This window comes from Anas acuta, chromosome 2, assembly GCF_963932015.1.
Source record: "Anas acuta chromosome 2, bAnaAcu1.1, whole genome shotgun sequence".
NCBI classification, from domain to species: domain Eukaryota; kingdom Metazoa; phylum Chordata; class Aves; order Anseriformes; family Anatidae; genus Anas; species Anas acuta.
The window spans coordinates 125,816,552-125,836,830 of record NC_088980.1 but is presented as its reverse complement, the minus strand read 5'-3'; the positions used below and the strand labels follow the sequence as shown (position 1 = coordinate 125,836,830).

Here is a 20,279-nt window from a genome sequence, read left to right as displayed (position 1 = left end):
CTTCTAACTGTGGCATGCCTTACTTCAGAACCCCTACCCTCCAACTCTGTTACATTTTTGGTTTTCATGGGAGACCCTCATATAAGCAAAACAACATGGTTAAACAAGGGTAAATTAATAAATAAATAAATTTGCAATGATGTCATGGGAAGCAAGCGAATTTCAAAATTAATTTTAGTCCTCAAGTCAACTGAAATAACTGATAGACAGGCCTCTCAGTTGATTGTTTGTTTTATCTAAATTTCACCCAGCTAAATGGACACAGACAAATTTGAGAATAAACTACAACATGAATTAAGGCGATCTCTACCATGGACTCTATAATAAAGCTGGTCATACACACACCTACAAGTGAAAGATTTAATCATAAACACATGCCTAACTTAATATATCTCATTATTCTGTAAATCAAATACATATTTATTATGCATTCAGACTGCTTCAAAACATAATAGAACATCATATAATTGCCTCTCAAGCATACTGTATTAATAGGAAAATATGCATTCCATGATCAGAGCAAACATCATCAGAGAAAGGACATTTTTCTATTCTGTATGAAACTTAAGATTAAATTTCCCCATTAAGTGCTGAATACACATCATTGTTGGGTTACAAAATTTCAAATAATGGTTTCTGTTTCATAAAGGAAATCTTCTGCAGCAAGATCTTAAACTTTAACATAAAAGGATTTTCTTTCCTGTGACTACTGTACTTATCAAAGGTTGATGCTTTGATACAGAACATTAGAAAACATGTTACAGACCAAAAGAAAAAAAAAAAAGTTAACGTCATACAAAATTAAGTTTCAAAACCCTCTCAATCATGCAGTACATCTTTAGAGAAAGAGTAATGCAAACAGCAATTTGTCCAATGTCCAATTAATGCTTGCAAGAAGCAGATATATGTTACCTATTCATAAGCAGAGCTGCAAATATGAATTCATGTGATTCCACCTAAAAAAGAGGCTGATTAGGCTAATTATGATACAGTAGCCACTGCAATATTTTTTGCATGTAAAATTAAACTTCAAATCATGTTTAAATGTTTAACTTGCATGTTAGTTTTGATGAAAACATTTTTTTTCCCCTGGATGAACATTAATAAGCAAAAAAAAAGATGGATAAGCAAAAGAAACATATAAGTAAAGTACATTTATAAACTCATGCATAACCCACATCTGTTCCTCTTTCACTGTTTTATCAAAAATCAGCTAGATTAAGCTATATTATCCTCACCAAAATTTGAGCAGATTGAGGGAGTGGTTTTCTATTAAAAGTCCTTGCAATGTGGCTGCTCAGCCATGCGGAGCCCTAGGAATGCTCAAGAAAGATTCTTTTATTGAGAACTTTGTTAACAGAAACATATCTCAAAAGGGACTACATAGTGCATAAAATATCCTTATTATATAGATCAATCAAACAGCTTTTGCCTTGCTGGCATCATTTACATTTTGTTCTCCAATATTTTCTCAAAAAAAAAAAAAAAGCTTTACCTGTAACTTTTTTTCAGAATGGCAATGATTTTCAATCCATTTCACAGTTGGATTCACTCAAAAGAAAAGGAACACAATTTTACATAGAATTAATCAGCTATCAAATGCATGAAAAGCACAAACACACATTCATTGGTCAAATGTAACAGCTCATTTCTTCTGCTCCAGCCTGGCATAAACTAGGCTGCATGAGCAGAGCCATAAATGTTCCTTTTAACATTGTTTTAAAGCTAACTTTACAATGTAAAATTAGAGATATTAGATAATATGATATTAGATCATATCTAATTGTTATTTTAACATTAATCTATTACTTTTAACAAAGATAGAAAAACACATTTTAATTTTTATAATAATAATAAAAAAGAAATTCAAGGACACATCTCACGTTAAGATAGAACTGGGAATGAATGAAGACAGACACACAGCCTCATCTGATCATTCACTAACTGTGTTACCAGATAGAACCAAGGCATACCAAGGCATACAAAGTCCAGGGAGCAGACAGAGAACTGCAATCCCTGCACAACTGGGGACAGATGCTTTCCTGAGATGCACTTACCTCTGCACACACGATCAGGGAAGTGTAGGTTCCCTCAACCACGGAGTCACATTGCATGGACAGAAACTACAGAGCAGGGACTGTCTAGCTAATGAAGTTTTGGTCTTTTTTTTTTTTTTTTTTTTAAACCAAAACCTCAGTGAAGGTCTGTAATCACTACTTATGAAAGTGTTGATTGATGAAAGGAGATTTTTAAGATGTAATGAATAGGTGGCCTAAAAACATGGCAAATGACCTGGCTCTTTGTGAAGACCAAAGAGACTCTCAATAGAGGTATTCGAGAGAATGACAGCAGGGTGAGTACTGAGCAAGGCTGCCCAGCTTCTTTTTTCCCACAGTACTAGAGCAACATGTATAAAAATGATCTGACTCATTTTACATTAAACTTATGTGAAATTATCAGGGGAATTGGGACCCTGAATATACTACATTCCTACAAAAATGCATGTCCAGGTAGAGGGATGCTTTGCACATCCCTAAGAAAATATGAAAAAATCTCAGTTCTTATCTGACATGAGAGCTAACACAAATGCTCCAAACAACAGGAAAAGCTTCAGTCAAGCCTTGGACCTCCTCAGGCACCCAGAAAATCTGTAGGACACAATGCTGTAGGACTCAAAAGCTTTGGGTGCTGCTGCTAATTATTCAAAGCACAGAACAGACCATGGGGGACTTCAACAACTGAGGACTCACTGGAAAGGTGCTGCAGCACAATTGCAGTAAAATGTTTGGGGAAAAGCTTTTTTACCCACCAGATGAATGAGTGCATTAAATTTGGCATCTCTCTTTCTTTTAACCCTTGGGGTAAACCAACTGAGAAGGCAGCACTAGCAGGCAAATTGGGTGAACAATCATAGAACAAATATTTGTAATTCCTAGGAAAAAGAGAATAGAATTAAAAACAAGAGGTAATCTGTAAAACTGCTAGCTCTTCTGTATGCTTTCAATTACATTAGGGCAACTGTTTGTATAGATGCTCTGCAAACAGTATAATAAAACGATTCAGCTTTAAGAACAAAATAAAAATAAATCTTTTTGCTGGATTATTTTTAAGCTGGATTGGTTCCCTGATCCACATCACAGCTCACTGAAGAAACAGTTGTGCTGGCATACACAAGCTGGAGGGCTCGGGGGCATGAAAATATATCAAGCCAGTGTCAGCCAAGACTGTCGCATTAAAATCACAAACTTAGATTTGCTCTGTTCTGGATTTTATTTTTATTATGAACTCCAAAAAAGGCAATCTGTTTTCATAAAGAAATGATATGAAGGGCATAAACCCACAGTTTATCACAATGTGGAGGGAAAATAAGATGAGTATCATGAGACAAACTTGACTAAGTCAAGAGCTCTTCAATGATCCTGAAACACTAGAAGGAAGTATACGCAAGTAGAAACTAGGTCAAATTACTAAAGGAAGAATATTAGAGAATAGGGCAAGTATGTAGAGACAAAATCAGAAAGGCCAACTTGCGGAACGAGGTATAGCAAGTAGGGGAGAGTCTAGGAGGAAGAGGAGGCTGACGGACAGAGCTGTTCCACTGATCTGCAGGACTGAAAGCTTTCAGATGCAACACTGAGATAAACCAAAACCTTACATGTGTTTTTGTTTCAGCCTTCACTAAAAGAGGTGTTATGCATTAACTTCAGCAATGCTCCTGATGATCGTTCAAGGCGATTTGGGTACAACTGTGGCAGGAGAGTATCAGTTGTTTGCAGTCACTAAGCAGCAGTTACTAATTATTGAGTCCTAGGCCTATGGGATGTATCGAATGCTAAATCTGTACCAAATCCTTTAACATTCAGTACTTTGATCTTGGAAGAGCTCACTTACTGCATGTGCAAACGTGCCAACTGCTAGAAACCAGGGAAAGACTGCAATATGGGATCAGCATTCAAAATGAACTTAACCTGGAGAAGTAATCCAAAGGAAGAAAAGTGTGCATGTACTGAGTGAAACAACTTCACTAATACAAAATGGGAAGCAACAGATTAAACAATATTCTGTGGAAAGGATTAGGACAACAGAAAATCACAAACTGAAAACAAGTCTGCACACCACCATCTCCTGGGGGAGGAAAGAATCGCTACACTAATTATTAATCCTAGCATCAGCGTAAAGGAAGAGAGTCATTTGAGAGTCACACAGAATTATGCTACTATCAGACTTTAAAAATATATATTATAATTGTAGAAAGTCCAAAGAAAAGCAACAATGACAGTCGGAGGTCTATGAGGAAAAAACAAACAAACAAACAACAACAACAAAAAATGATATATACTGCCTAGTCTAAAGGAAATGGCAAAAGCCAGACATGATGAGCAGTCTTCAAACACTCATGCATTTACCACAAAGAGCAAAGCAATAAACTGTTTCTATCTTCCCCGAGGAAGCAATAGACTTGAACTGCAGCAGTTGCAGGATTCAGATTACCATTTAGAAAAAACCTGGCTAGTGACAAAACTGATTTTGCAGACCTTTTCCACCTACTTCATTTTCAGAGTGGTAATTTAGGGTAATCATTATGATGTTACACTTTTTATCAAATCAAGGATATACACACACATATATATGAAGGTTTGTGCAGTTTTTTTTAAAGTCTGGATAAAGGCACAACAATGCACTCTTATTTTTATTCTGTAGACGTAAGAAAAAAGAAAAAAGAAAACAAAACACAATGTCAACGAGACACAGAAGCGATATTTCACAATTTTTCCATACTTTCCTAAGTACTGATAATCGTAACACATGCATACCACATTTATAAGACAACCTAATATCTTCATACGTTTTAAAAATCCTTACAATACACTGTGGGTTTTTTTTTTGTGTGTGTATGGAGTTCTATCACTGTTAAAGTCACTTCAGAAACAAAGACAAACAACATAGATGTTGCATTTCTTTTTTTTTTTTTTTTTTTCCATTTTTTTATATATAGAATCATAGAATCATAGAATATCCTGAGTTGGAAGGGACCCTTAAGGATCATCAAGTCCAACTCTTGACACCGCACAGGTCTACCCAAAAGTTCAGACCATGTGACTAAGTGCACAGTCCAATCTCTTCTTAAATTCAGACAGGCTCGGTGCAGTGACCATATAAAACAACTCAATTTTATTTCAAATCTACTTCAGTTGTTTAGAACAATGCTGAAAATAGAAGTCTGAGTACAGAACATACTCATCTTGTTTTCAAGTTAGAAAAGGATTGGTATTTTTGTTTTTAGAAGCTTTATCAGCACTTTTGCAAATAAAATAATAACTTTGTATTCACTGAGTAAGCGCAGTATCTAAGGAATTAAATATACTATCTTACTGGCTAGCTCCCACCTCACAAGGTGGAACTGACAGTGGTGCAGCTAGGAGAGTGGTTTTGTAATGCACTCTTTCTCAAACAGTACAGTAATTTCTCACTTTTTTTTGGTAAAAAATAAATAATAATAATAATAATAATAATAATAATAATAATAATAATAATAATAATAATAATAATAATAATAATAAAACCACTGTAGAATTACCATGGCAGTATTCACTGTAACTTATTTGAATTTACAGTTCAGTAAGAAAAAGTGGTATGTTCCAGTCCTACAAGTAAAACAACATAATCTCTGTTAAAGTCATACAGAACTATATTTATAAATGTTAATTTCAACTCCAGACATTTTAAAAAAATAGACATAAATGTTGTGTCTGTTCATATGGAACCAGGAAAGACCTACTTGCCTTTGAAATTCCTACATTGCAACTTTGGTACTTATTCCTGCCTCCCACACGACGGTCCTGTGTGAACACACCCAGTGCAATGTGTGTAGCTCATGCAGCTCATCAGTTAAGCATCCTGCCTCTCTTCTGCAAAGCACTTTATAACATTCTTCAGAGCTTTGCTTTATTTGAGCGCAGATATCTTACAGATGTTTAATTTAAAGCTCATGTGCAGCCCCACTGAAGTAAATGGGATTACTGAAGTACTTAAAGTAATTCCCTGCTGAATCAGGCTTTTAAGGGTAAGAATAAATATGCCTAATTTTTATTCATGCATCAGATAGCTATCAGACTAATAGTTTAAACTCTGCAGTTTTGTATCTAGTTAATATTAAATCACTAGAGTTTAATATCTTCACCTGTTGCATCTACTATTCCTGCATCAAGGACAATTTTAAATACAGCCCTGCAGCAGTTTTTGTACACACGTAATGCCATCAAGCACCGATGTTGTTTTGCATACATACATGTCAACAGAGTTGATGTTGTGAGGGCTTAGACAGCAACAGAACTACACAAAGTAAACTTTTTCTGTTTGGCCAATACACTACAAAAATCTTCATAAAAGACAAATAAATGGCAATTAAATTGTACCTTGACCTTGTATTTTCTGAACATTACTTATCTCAAAGACTTCAGAAAAGAACTCTTGCAAGGCAGGCAAAAAATAGTAGAAGTATTTTTATTTTTATTTTTATTTTTGGACACAAGAAGCAAACTCATTAAGCTACCTAAAACTGCTTACTTCTTGTAGACTACAGAGTTTAAGAACTGTTTTCAACTTGATACTGGGAGGAAGCATCTGAGGAAACAGAAGAGGTGGATCTAAGGTACTTAATACATACATGCTACACATTACATAGTATCATTACCTACACCCTGACCAGAAGCAAAAAAATATGGCATGAACTGAAGTTGATGAAAAGTTGATGGTGAAAAACAAGCAAACAAACAAACAGACAAACTAGTTGATGTAAAATCCATCAGAAAATAAACCAACAAATCTTACGATGTTACGAACAATGAGACACTCATGACTTCTAATGACTTCATGATGCTAAAAGTTCCATGCAAAGCAATTTTGCCCTCAAAACTATCAAAATGTATCCCCTGTTGAAAATATAATAAGTGAAGGCTGGCAGTAACAAATGCATCTTGTCATCGAACATCAACTCCAAGACGATTTCATTTAAATGAAAACACCTGGAAACATAAACCAAGAGCAAAATTACCATTCATTTTAACATCACTTGCAGATCACTCAGAGACCCACTGATGCATTTGTGATAACAGAAAAACATATCATTCCTCTCTAAAATGTCATAGGTTACCGCTGCCCATGCAATCCTGATGGTTCCTATGATCTGATCCTAAACCTATATAATTTAAATCAAGGAAGAAAACCAAAGCACTAATGGACTTATTTCATTAGTGCAATTGTCCAGCAACTTCCAGTATATGGATGTAAAAAGGTGGCCGCGAGGAATGACAGGCATGGGATAAAATAGCAGACAACAAACCAACTATTAGGGATAAACAATTTATATCTAAGTAGTAGTATAGTAACAAATGTAGATTAGCAGTGCAACTATCCAGCTCATTGCAACAACAAATCCAGTTATTCAGTAGTACAATTATTCAGGTTGAAATGACAGAAATCCAGTAATTCACCAGTTCTGAGCTAAACGTTAATACCCAAAGCCTTGCACAAGCATATTATCAGCCAGGCCAGCGGGAAGCAGGGCACAACTTCTTCTGCAGGGGAACAGCTCAGACCTGCCGATGGTTGGGAGAATGTCATGTTCCCTTCCCAGTCCGTCCTCTTTTATTGCTTAATTGGGGAAACACTACCTGGGCTTGTGAACAAGTCATCACATCCTTCTCTGTGCCAGATCTGTCTTTGGCATGCACAGGGCCCAGGAATATACTAAAAGGCAAATATAAACCATTTGGGGTTTCTGGATTCTATACTAACACAACAGGGCTTAATCTTGTGCCAGAAGAAAGAAAATAGGAAAGAGATTGATACAGACAGAAAGTAGTGAAGTCCTTGGAGCATAGATGCCATGACCACAATTGTTTCTTTTTTTTTTTTTTTTTCTCCTCACTAAGAAATGCATGATAGAGCATAGAACCTGGAGCTCAACAGATAGGAGACACTGAATTGCATCTTGTTCAGCAATACCACCTCCTGTAGCCTTCCTGGACTTTTTCCTCCAGCTTCAGTAACAGTTTTCTACCTTGCAGTAACTCTCTTTGAAGTAAAGGTCTCAGCCCTCAATGCTGGCTAGCTACATAGCCTTGTCCATCTCCACAGAAAAGACTGCCCAATGTCTGTGCTACAGGTATGACGGTCTTGCCTGATATTCCACACACTGAAACTACGGAACAAAAATCCCAAGGCACAAGGGACATAAAATGTTCCCTGTTCTCATGGACAAGGCACATTTTTTTTGGTCTGGTCTTTTTCTTTTTGAGCATATAGGTTCAAACGTGCGTGCACGGAGTCTTCTCCCCATGCATTTGTGAGAGGAACAAGAAATCCCAGAGCCCCCTTTTGGAGCAGAAACAAGACTTTATAGCACACACTTCCTCTGATGAGAGAGGAGACAGCATGGGACATGGATCGGCTGTAGCGCTCTGCTCACTGCTGGGAAGAGCAAATACTTCAACACGACTGCATGAGCACGGCATAAAAACTTGCACAGAACAGCGTGGTGTGGAGCACAAAGCTTGAAAATGTACTCAGGTTAAAGAGTATGTTTTAAAAGTGCGATATTTTCATTTCATTTATGTTTAAGACAAAACCACTTATTATCAAGGATTAATTTCTGAAGTTTTACTTCCAGCTCGCGATGGCTCATGTTCAAATCTTTCATTTGCAGTTCAGTTTCAGCTCTCACCAGTAGCTCCTGTCAACTGCTACTAACAGCTGTTGTTTTCCCCACGTTTCTAAATCATCTGTGTCCAGGTAGCACCACTCCCTGTGATCTGTAAGTATGATTCATGCTTTCCACAAAATCCCCACCGAAGAGGAACATTTGCTTTCAGAGTTTCTCCCAGTCCTGCTGCAAACAAACAAAGCTGAGACCTCAGAAGCGATGCCCTGGGACAACGCCTTTCGATTCCTTGCCCCCTCCTTCCTCTGCTAGCTCCGTGCTTCCTTGTTTCTCCTGTTATTTGCCCTCATGTGTTTTTTATTCTGGTTATCAAACACCTGGCAAAGGAGATCTCGGCGGTGTTTAAAGCCACGGAGCGGGAGGCATAAGGTGAGGCTCCTCGCTGAGTTCCCAGCAGCGCCGTTCTTGAAAAGCCTCGATGAAAGCCGCGGTCCCCGTGTCTCGCACCCCAGATTTCCACGACTTGTGTCCCCCCCACACCCCCCTTAGGGCAGGTGGGCTTTGCACGGTGGGCACAGCACAGCGGCCGTCCTCTCGGCCCCCACCTCCAGCCCCACGCTACCCTCCCAGCTCCCAGCCCGAGAGAGCCCAAGCCTCGGGCGCCACCTGTAAGCCACCTGCGGCGGGGGGGACACCCGGAGGATGTCCGGAGGGGGGGGACACCGGGGGCGGGGAGGGGCGGTCGGGCAGGGAGGAGCGGGGGGCGGGCGCCGCTCGCCGCCGCCGCGGGGCTGCGGCGGGGCTGGGCCGGGCCGGGCCGGGCTGGGCGGCGGAGCGCCGGCAGTCGCGGGGAGCGGGCGGGCAGGGAAGGGCCAGGGCCGGGGCTAGGGCCGGAGATAGGGACAGGGACAGGCGGAGGGGAGGCGGCGGCGCCGCGCTCGCCCCGCTGCCCTGGATGACGGGCGGCCGGTTCGACTTCGACGATGGCGGCACCTACTGCGGCGGCTGGGAGGACGGCAAAGCCCACGGGCACGGCATCTGCACCGGGCCCAAGGGGCAGGGCGAGTACGCCGGCTCCTGGTCGCACGGCTTCGAGGTGGCGGGCGGCTACACCTGGCCCAGCGGCAACACCTACCTGGGCTACTGGGCGCAGGGCAAGCGGCACGGGCTGGGCGTGGAGACCAAGGGCAGGTGGATGTACCGCGGAGAGTGGTCGCACGGCTTCAAGGGGCGCTACGGCGTGCGGCAGAGCCTCAGCACGCCGGCCCGCTACGAGGGCACCTGGAGCAACGGGCTGCAGGACGGCTACGGCGTCGAGACCTACGGGGACGGAGGTGGGCGCCGGCGGGGGGCGCCCGGGGAGCGGCGGGGGGCGAGGCGGGGGCGCGCTCACGGCTCTTCCCTTCCCTTCCCTTCCCTTCCCTTCCCTTCCCTTCCCTTCCCTTCCCTTCCCTTCCCTTCCCTTCCCTCCTCCCGTCCCCACTTAGCGGCCGGGGGGCGCCACAGGTGCCCGCTGCCCCCCCGCGGGCGGCCCTGGCTTATCGCCGTCTCCCAGCCAGCCGGCGGCAGCGCCCGCGGCGGGGCTCGGAGGGAAGCCGCCCGCAGGCACCTCGCCTCCGGGCCCCGGGAGCGATAACCGGGCTCCTGCCCCGCCGGGAGGTTGGTGGGAGAGCCCTCGGGCCGCCTCGCGTGGTGCCCCGAACGGGGAGCTGAAGTAGCGCTGTGGATGCTCAACTTGCATAATATCACCGAAAGTTAGCCCCACCTCCGTGTAATAATGCTCATTTTAATAAAATGCAATACAGTTCAAAACGCACAGGGTCAGGCAGTACCGTGAGATTCAGCAGGCCTGTTCGTCATGCCCCTCACCTCTGGCAAACAGGTCGTGGGATCATAGGTTAAGGTTGGAAAAGCCCTCCAAGCTCGTCTGGCCCAACCGTTCCCTCCCACCAACATAACCCCCACAAGTGCACACCTGCAGAGCTGAGCTCCCCGCAGGTGCATGTCATTTGGGGGTGCTGTGAAGCCCCAGCTCATTGGGGTCACTTGGCACTCCAGCTCACCTGAGTGGTTAGGTCCGGTTAATCTCACCCTACCTGTGTCATTTCACGTGCTGCGTGAAATGTAAGCCCAGTATTTCTAAACTTGCCTTCTGCTGTAATGCTCCTGGCATCAGTGGAAGCACGTGGAGTTGCTCTTCAACTGGATTTGTTCCATTGTAACAGGAAGAGCTGGGATCAGGTTTAGGTTTAGAGGGTTGGGCTAGGTCTTGTTTTGTTTTGTTTTTACAGGAAAGCTACTTGCTTCAGTGTTGAGCAAACCACGTAGGTAACATGCAAATAGAGCTTACCAAAATTGGGGGTAAATTGTAATTCCCGTGCAATGGGATAAGAGGACCAACCCGTGTATCAGATCTCATGCGTGATGCTGTTGCTGGCTTATTCAAGGAATTTTGATAAGAGATTTGTGGCAAACCTTTACGAATAGTGTCAGATAGTTTTCTAGTAAGCAGAGGAAGATACAATTACGTACGGATTCTTCTGTCTCCTCACGTTTTCTGAAATACAAAGTGTAGCTAATTGGGTAAGATTCCTTTCCTTGATAAAATGAAATATGCTGTGTGTTTCGTACCCGGAACTCTTCCAATTCCCTTGCTTGTATATAACTATCTGAAAATTGTTTTCTGGTGTGGAAAGTTCTGATGTTCACACTCAGTTTAGATACGGTTTGGGGGGTTTAAAAAGCAAAACAAAACCCACATGGATCAGAATTTTAGTTTCACTTTCAATACACAATATGCATTTAGATTGTTAAATTTATTTTGTCTTGTAAATTAGAAGCTCAAGAATAGCTGAACTTGTAGCGGCAATTTTTTTTTTAATTATTATTATTTTATTATTTTCAGAAAAGTAAACTGCCATTCCAGTAAATTTTATAGGAGTAAATTTCTTAAACTAAAAGTTTCTTGTATCCTTCTCTTTAGGCTTCTTGTGTTTTGTTTTGTTTTTTAATCTCAGCACAGTACTGATAATTCTGTGGTAAATTCTGTAAACTTTTAGACTTAAACCCAACAGGAAATGCTTTGTCTGAAACAGTATATGTGGTGTGCAGTTCACACTGTAACATTTATATTAACTGAAATCTGTTAGCAAGCTCCCAGTCTTTGAGATATTTCAGTTCACATTAACAGAAGATGTGTAATCCCATTGATTTTAATGAAAGTATTCATGAATGAAGTTAGGCGATACGTCAGAGATGTTTGTAGAAACGTTTTTGTTTTCATGCTCTGGATACAATAGATATATTTGCACACCAGAACATGTCTGAACTACTTTTACAAGGAAAACAGATTTATATATATGTCTTTAATGTCGTGTGAGCTATTTACGGGAGAAATCCTTTACGATGACCTGAGAATGCGAGCACTGCAAAATAACAGTGTTTAGACTATGCAAATTGTCACTTTGCTTTCAAACTCACTAAAATACAGACCTTTTTGCTGGTGTCCCTTTTTTTTTTTTGTTATTTAATAATATGATGTTTTTAAATGCACTGGTGCTATTAGACGTAGTTGAGGGAGAAAGGATCATAAGCATTGATGGCAATCCTCAGGTTTTATTGTAGCTGTGTGAAGCAACAGGTATACCTGAGAGTTGTTTACAGAGGGATTACAGCCTAATTTGCAGCTTCAGTATGTGTAAATTAGCTAGCAGTTTATGATCCTGCCAACAGCAGTGGTAACAGGAGTCTTGCGATATAACGTGCATCGTCATTCTGTAGAGATCAGTGACAAACACATCTGAAGAAAAGTAGTGCCTATGTTTATTGATTTTTAAGCAGTTGTCTTCCTAGATGCTTACTTATCTAACATTGGAGTCTGTAGAGCAAGCAAAAACCTTGGTGTGACACTTAAATCGTTAAACCACTGAAGATGCAAGTAAAGGGTAAGAGTAGGTCAAGTCGTTCCTGTTCCTTGGCCTTCCAGCTTTTTCATGCAGCGTAGTTTCAGATTTTATCCACAAGTAGGCAATGACATTTACAGCTGTAAGATACAGCTGGGGCAGTGGGGAAGGATGGTACAATGTAACTCTGAGGAGACAGGTTATGAAATTCTACCTTACAGCAATTTGCCAACAATACTAAAAAATACATTTGCAGTTAGTTCTCTGGCTCAAAATACTAACACATTTTCAGGGACACCATGGTCAGTAGAAGCTGTGGCCGAGTACTTTTTTTTTGTTTGTTTGTTTTGTGTTTTTTTTCCAAGCCTATTTTTTTAGAAAATAAAGCTGAACAATATTATTATTTTATGGTCAAATACAGTTTAAAATTAGCATGGTAGTTACATCAATAATTGAAATTTTAAAAGTTGACCCTCTATGGAACTGCTTAAGACAGTGAATTATAGTATTAAATGAAACAAGAAGAGACATGTTTGTTGATATCATTCATATCTATGTCTGTATAGAGATAGATATCACGTTTGTATCTTCATATATGGAAAGAGGTGTTTTTATTGTCTTATGACAATGCTGTAGCATTTCATTATATGAGAGTATTAATAAACCTTATCTCGATCATTTCAAGCTTTCTAAAATTTCTGCTGTTGATGGAGATGATGCAGCTACTGTCTGATATAGTAAATCAAATTACTCAAGTCAGCACTGTACAAGTCTGTTGCATCTGCCTTCTGTAAACTGCCCTCCATGTCCCATTAAAATATCTTTCCCTTGACGTTTACCCTGATTTTTTAACTTAAATGTTAGCTTTCTAGCACTAGTACCAGAAGCTTTTCCCTTAATGGATTTGTAATGATAAAGAAATCGTTGTTACCTGCAAGACTGTACAAAATTCCAACTAAATATCTTGATAATTTCTCAGGACCAATTCAGTATGAATCTTTGTTTTCTCATTAGCTGCTTTCTCTCTAGAAGAAACTGGCATTGATTTTATTGCCCTAGTAGAAAGAAAAATCTGACAAGTAAACAGCAGCACGTCAATTGTCCTCATTTTAATGCCTTCTGGGCAACAGTAATCACTTCCACTTCTGTCTACAGAGTAGTGAAAAACCTAAGTCATAAATTAATTAAATATTTTTAAGCTTTCCATATTTATTAAGACAAAATATTAGTAAGAAAAAATGCAGCATAGGCAGCCCATTTGTACTTTTATAAAATTCTGTACAAAAAGAGGTTAATTCTACTTCTAAGTCTAACACTCAAATAGCAATGTGGAGAGCCACAATTATGCTGCTGAAATGTAATCCTGGGGTATAATCAAAATTACAATTAGATTTATTATTTTTAAATGAAATTAAAAAAAAAAAAAAAAAAGCAGAACATGAGCCAGATTGTTACAAGTAGCAGTGAAGTGTACTTTGCCAGCTTCCAAGCTCCAGCGTGTCATTACAACACTAGGGCTATCCCAGATATAATTAAGGAGAAAATGTAGTCATTTATGCTCATAAAATATTAATATATATCTGTGCAATGTCTGTTTAATAAAGAAAAAAATTACAATGTGGCCGTATTTTTGCAGTATTTACAGAATATGTCATATCAGAGTTTTTGTGCTCATGTTTCTATTTGTTCTTCTCCATATGCTGAATTTTTTAAAATAATCATGTTTCTAGATTCAGCACCCTTACAAGCAGCGCAGCAGTAGGTATCCAGGATACAGAGAATGAGAAAGAAACTAAGAAAGTTGTTGGTTTGTGTCAGCAGCCATCTGTTAAAACAAAAACCTTCCACTTGGTAGAATTTTCTACCAACACAAAATAGTGATGTTGTCGAACCTATTTAGTATTATATAATAAAGAAATCACACTTGGCAAATGCAATTGCATGTTTACATTGAAATACAACTCAGCTCAACAGGTGATACAGTAAAACAGTAATCAATAGGTAATTGACATAAACATAACCAAAATACTATGCATACACAAAGGAGATTGAACTACCTCTAAAACTTTAGGTATTTCACAAATATATTCTCAAAAATTCATCATGGAATTTGACACTTGATATTTAGTTCCCTGGAGAATCTCTGACGAATTTAATCCATGCTCCAGTTAAAGCAGAGTAAAATCAAAGATATTTTACATGCAGCTTATTCATACTTCTGTACAAACATTCAGAGTCAAAATAGCTTTAAAGAAAAAAAAAAACAAAACAACAAAAAAAAGGCAAGTACTGGGTGGGTGAGAATTTTTCTTCTCTTTTAAAGAAATTTAATAAGGATTAGAATTAAATGATCTTAGAAAGCCAGCTGTCTTGTATTTGCTAGGCGTGGGGTACCACACACCTTTCTTTGCTTTTCAGATATCAGGCGCTGGAGTACATATCTTGTCAAAATGAAAATGCCTTTTGAGAATACAAGAAAAAAAAATGGTCTGCAATAGTAATTTGATTATACTGTTCCTTGGCTCAGATGAAGCTGTACGTATACAGGAATATACATGACTTCTCATATCAAATACTATGTTGCTGCTCTTTATAGATATATTTTTTTTTAAATACAAAAGTAATTATGATTGCTATAGGAATGTAGTTGGATAAGGTGGTGTGTAATGTTCTGTTTATTACTACCTCATGTTGCTTACATACTGCAGCACAAATGAAAGGAAAAGAAAAAAGTGGAAAAGGCTTCACATTACTGATTTGTGTCATAATACTGCAGAATGTAGATAGAAAAATAGTGTTACTGTATTTTGCTACGTCACATCAGCCTTCCAAATTTTGATGACTGTCAAATAGCTTGAATATTGTATTCTTTTTCTTTAAAACTGTGTTCAGCTGTTTCTCAAGCAAAGGACCTACTCCCCTGGGAGCTTTCCAATGGATAAGGTGGCAGTGAAGATAGTGTTCTATTTTCCTGTGACTCTTACTTCAGAAATCATAGCTGAAATGTAGCTGGTTTTGTACTGCCAATATTTTAGGTAGCCATTGTAACATGTTTATGATACTGGGTATACCAAAAAGAGTTCATAAAAAGTGTCATATACCAGGGTTTTGTTGTTAGTATTTCATAATTTTCCTCCATTCAAATGCATTGAGAAACTTTATAGACAACATTCATTTGTACAACAGGGATTTGTAATGGTGATCTTCAGGTGGACCTTTAGATCAGGACAATTTAGTAGATTGTCAAGTATGTCCTGTCAAGGGGAGCTCTGCATTTGAGTGAAGTGCAGAGTAACAGGACATTTACCAGTCCTGCTTGCTCCTGTAAGCAGCTGAAGGCAAGAGCTGTGAGCATCCTGCTCCCTCCTTGCCACCACCCTTCTTTTCCCACCTTGTCAATCACCATAAAAAAATGTTGAGGGAGTCCTGTTTCTGAGATTCTTCTGACGTTTCTTCCATGGACAGAACCATTTGAAAAAAGCTTACGATGATAAGTGCTGTGTTTTAGCTGTCAAAATAAACTACTGCAGCTTGGAAAGTGAAAGCTTTGGTAAGGGGAAAAATGATTTATAAGAAAAACAAGTAACAAAAAGTATTTTATATACTGTGTCATGTGCTGTCATATTTTTTTTTTCCTTCCATTCCAAGTTTCCAAGAGCAGAATTGACAATGTATTGTTGCCAGTAGCATATTGAATGTAGAGTGGTAGGTCTTCTACAACTTCCTAAATTTAATTTCTGCTTCTTACTTTAAAAGGTACATACCAGGGACAGTGGACAGGAGGGATGCGACATGGGTATGGTGTACGTCAGAGTGTACCCTATGGCATGGCAACTGTGATCCGTTCACCCCTCCGAACATCTCTAGCTTCGCTTCGAAGCGAGCAGAGCAATGGCACCGTTCTGCATGACATCACTGCAGACAGCCCAGCTGGAACAAGAGGCGGTTTTGTGCTCAATTTTCACAGCGATGTTGAAGCCATGGGCATTAAGAAAAAAGGAGGCTTATTCAGAAGAGGATCCCTTCTTGGTAGTATAAAACTTAGAAAATCTGAATCTAGATCATCAATATCTAGCAAACGGAGCTCCGTCAGGAGCGATGCTGCTATGAGCAGAATTAGTTCTAGTGATGCCAACTCTACAATTAGTTTTGGAGACGGTGACTGTGATTATTGCCCTATGGAAGACCATGTTGATGCCACCACCACAGAAACGTATATGGGTGAATGGAAGAATGACAAGCGCAGTGGTTTTGGTGTTAGCGAGCGTTCAAATGGTATGAAATATGAAGGAGAATGGCTAAATAACAGGAGGCACGGATATGGATGTACCATGTTTCCAGATGGCACCAAAGAAGAGGGAAAATACAAAAATAATGTTTTGGTTCGTGGAATAAGAAAGCAACTTATACCAATACGAAACACAAAAACTAGAGAAAAGGTGGATAGAGCAATAGAGGGTGCACAGCGAGCAGCTGCCATGGCAAGAACCAAAGTGGAAATTGCAACTTCAAGGTATGTTATTACAAAATATATTGCTCATCACTGAATTTTCAGGAAAAAAAATGTTATAATATGCGAGCTCTTACTGTTAACAAAATGCTCAAAAGTGCAAAGGATTTAAATGTTGCATTTCAGTTTCATATGGGTAACTATTGACTTCAGTTAAACTATACATATAAAACTCAGAACTTCAACTCATTTGAGTAAAGATTTTCATGTAAGTTCCATAATATACCATGAAAGTAAATTTCCACAGCTCATACATTCCTGACTTAAGAGCTGCTACAGTATATCCTTAAACCTGCATGAAAAATAAAAATGGTGAGGAAATGTAGAGAATTATTTGGGGAGTGTGAGGTGATGATGGAATATTTTCCCATAAGCATGCTTCAGCTACTCTTATTGTGTTGATGATTTTGGGAGTATCATCTGAGACTTCAAAATTGTGCATTTGACACTGAGCATCTTAAGATTCATGTGCTTACCTGAGAGGCTGTGATATGAACAGTGTAAGAATAATGGTTGAGACTCTTGTGCTTAGAGACTGTTGATTCAGTTGCCAGAACAATCCCTGCTGAAAAAGGTTTGTATAAGGATTGTTTAGTTTTGGAGTGTATTTCCTGCAGCCTGAATTCATTTGGGTCTTATGACCATAGTTTCAAGTAGCAGGGGTCTTCTCCTCCTGTCAAGCATTTGAGATGGAAGGGAGAAGTGTAAGGGTATTAGTAATGGGGCAGGGGGAAGGCATTTCCTCTTTGATCTCCTAACCAACAATCAAGCAAGGTTGTCTGAAATGGAATTGCTACAAATTAAATCAGCATAGACAATTTTAATAGGTTTTACTATAAAGTCTGAGAGCTCTTTAAAAAGCTATTTAATTTTTAATGTCTTCAAACAAGTTTCTGTGGCAGTTTCTCTGTTGTTGGTTTTTGTCTGTTTCCTCGGGCAGGCTTTTCTTGAAATATGCTGTGAACCAAAAAAAGAAACCAGAAATGTGCATGCAAGAAAATCTTCCTGCTATTTTAGAAAGAGGCTGTCACATTACACTTACAGCTGAACAACTGATTCCTGATTTAGTGTGGTCAGTAGTGTATGTTCAGTGACTATCCTTTTTCTGGCAGTCGTGAAGAATACAGAAAGACTGAGAAGTACATACGTGGGAAAGCTGGAATATGTGGATGGCTCACAGAAAAAAGTAGTTGAGACATATACACAAAGAGTTTAGTGTATTCTTAAAGAAATTTTACAAGCACTGGCCACCTAAGTAACTAGAGGGTAGCATACATGTATACTCTATTGCTTCTATAAATATATGTAAGGCATTACATGACAGCATACCACATTAGCGAAGCAGAGCAATAGCAACTAACTTTAAGAAGTTCCTGGATCCCATTCATGTTCTGTCAGTATGTAAGCCCTAGTTCTGAACAATGGTTGATGGAACATGTGAATAGGGTAGGTTACCAATTTGAGTCAATAGTTACCAATTTGAGGTCTTGGACTATGTTTTGTTTAAACAGCTTTAAGTAACAAGGTATATACACTTAAGTAACAAAGTATATATACTTTCCTTTTAAGAAGGGATATGTCTCTGATGTATTTTGTTTGCTGTTCCTTATTCTCTTAAATTTTGAGTGAAAGGTAGAGTTCAAACTGCATCTTTTGGAACAGTTCATGAAAATAGTGTTTATTTCTTGAAAAGATGTTCCTGAAATTGGAAAAGAAGGCATCAGTGGTGGTGTACCTGACTATGGGCTGCTCCTTTGGTATTTCGTTTGAGAATTTCTCAGACACAGTCCTGTGACTACCAGATATCAAGATTGCAGACAAAGGTTTCCTTTCTCATAGCAGCCTTTGCACTAACTGTACTGGCATCGAGTCAAAGGCAAAGTGACCTGACACCTCATCAGGCAACATCAGGCATAAAGATAACATTAACTTCACTTGTGAGTTCATGTGGGACTCATCTAGTAGGGATGATGTGACACTTCCCGTCTCACAAGTTTTCAGAATTCCCTTTAGGATCAACCAGTGGGAGCAAGTCCATGACATTATGTGAATTAAGGAACTGGCATACTGGTGGAGTCAATAGCACTGACTGTCCAAGAGTCAGATAATCTAAAAGAGATGCTGAAAGAGCATTGAGGAAGAAACTTCAAGTGGTTGCCAAAATCTAGACTGACCAGATTGGTAGTGTTTCAGGATGAGAGAGCTTGCTTCTGTCATACGGAAACTTGAGTCCCAATATTGTTTTGTGACTGTGGTAGTTTAACAGACTGATAAACATTGCTGTCTGGCTGATAAACATAAAGCAAAGGTACTTCATTGTGAAATTACCTGAATACAGGTGCAGGATATTGCCCCTGGGAACTTGCTGCAAACGTAACTTCTGCAAATTCTCACTATGCTGGAAGCCTAGTGATGGGAATAGAGCAGTCATAGCAGATTAGGAAAAGGCTCATAAACTTAGCTATATCTACTCTCTTAGCACTCCTTAGAGCTAAAGAAGCAATATATTAAGCCCTCAGGCAGTAGCTTTCCTGCAGTGTCTTACATGAATATGAGTATGGTGGTCTTACCTGTTTCCTAATGACCAGTATTATAGGGAAAAAAATCCAGGAGTGTCTTCTTTTTTTTTTTTTTCATTTTTCTGTTGTGTGATAAAGATACAAAGGTGTTTTTGCCCATATGGCCTGTAAAACCTTCCGTTTCTGACCTCACCAGCAATGCGTGCTTGCTGTAGACTGCCATTCCATTACTGTAACCACACACACAGAGTCCATATTTGTATTCCAAACAGCCAGAAACCCAGACTCTCAGTAGTCAGATACTTTCCTTTTCAATGCAATTTCAAGTTGTGTGCTGTTGCTTCTGTGCTGTTCATTCCCTAAATGTTTGCTGAGCCAAATGAAACCAGACTCCATACTCCTCTTCATAGCTCCCTGCTGGTCATGACAGGTTTGGCTGATAGTTTGACCTGTGACAGATGTCCACACAGTCATCAACAAGACCAACCACTGTTTTGCTTTATATTCTTGATGTCCTTTTATGTCTAAAAGTCCTCAATAATCTGTGCAGTCAACCCTTATCTATCATGACAGTTTGGTTTACAAAGGAAAATCTAAAAGTTGGTTAAACATAGCTTCTCTGAGCCTGAATTTACAGTGGTTCAGAAAACTTTAGTATCAGGGAATTAGTTACCAGTCTCTTTTAC

General features: G+C 39.5%; 1 protein-coding gene across 6 annotated transcripts in view; it reads left to right on the top strand.

Moving 5' to 3' along the window:
* Positions 1-9,502: 9,502 nt before the first annotated feature.
* The window catches only part of JPH1 (junctophilin 1), an 89,565-nt gene continuing 78,788 nt past the window's right edge, over positions 9,503-20,279 (top strand). For 5 of the 6 annotated variants that reach the window (XM_068672114.1, XM_068672113.1, XM_068672112.1 and 2 more), the window contains exons 1-2: positions 9,504-9,996; positions 16,321-17,077. In XM_068672114.1, coding sequence (XP_068528215.1) covers positions 9,618-9,996; positions 16,321-17,077 — 1,136 coding nt within the window. In that variant the 5' untranslated portion in view covers positions 9,504-9,617. Of the gene's footprint in view, positions 9,997-16,320; positions 17,078-20,279 lie in introns of all 6 variants that reach the window. The other variant, XM_068672115.1, reaches the window with a different exon arrangement.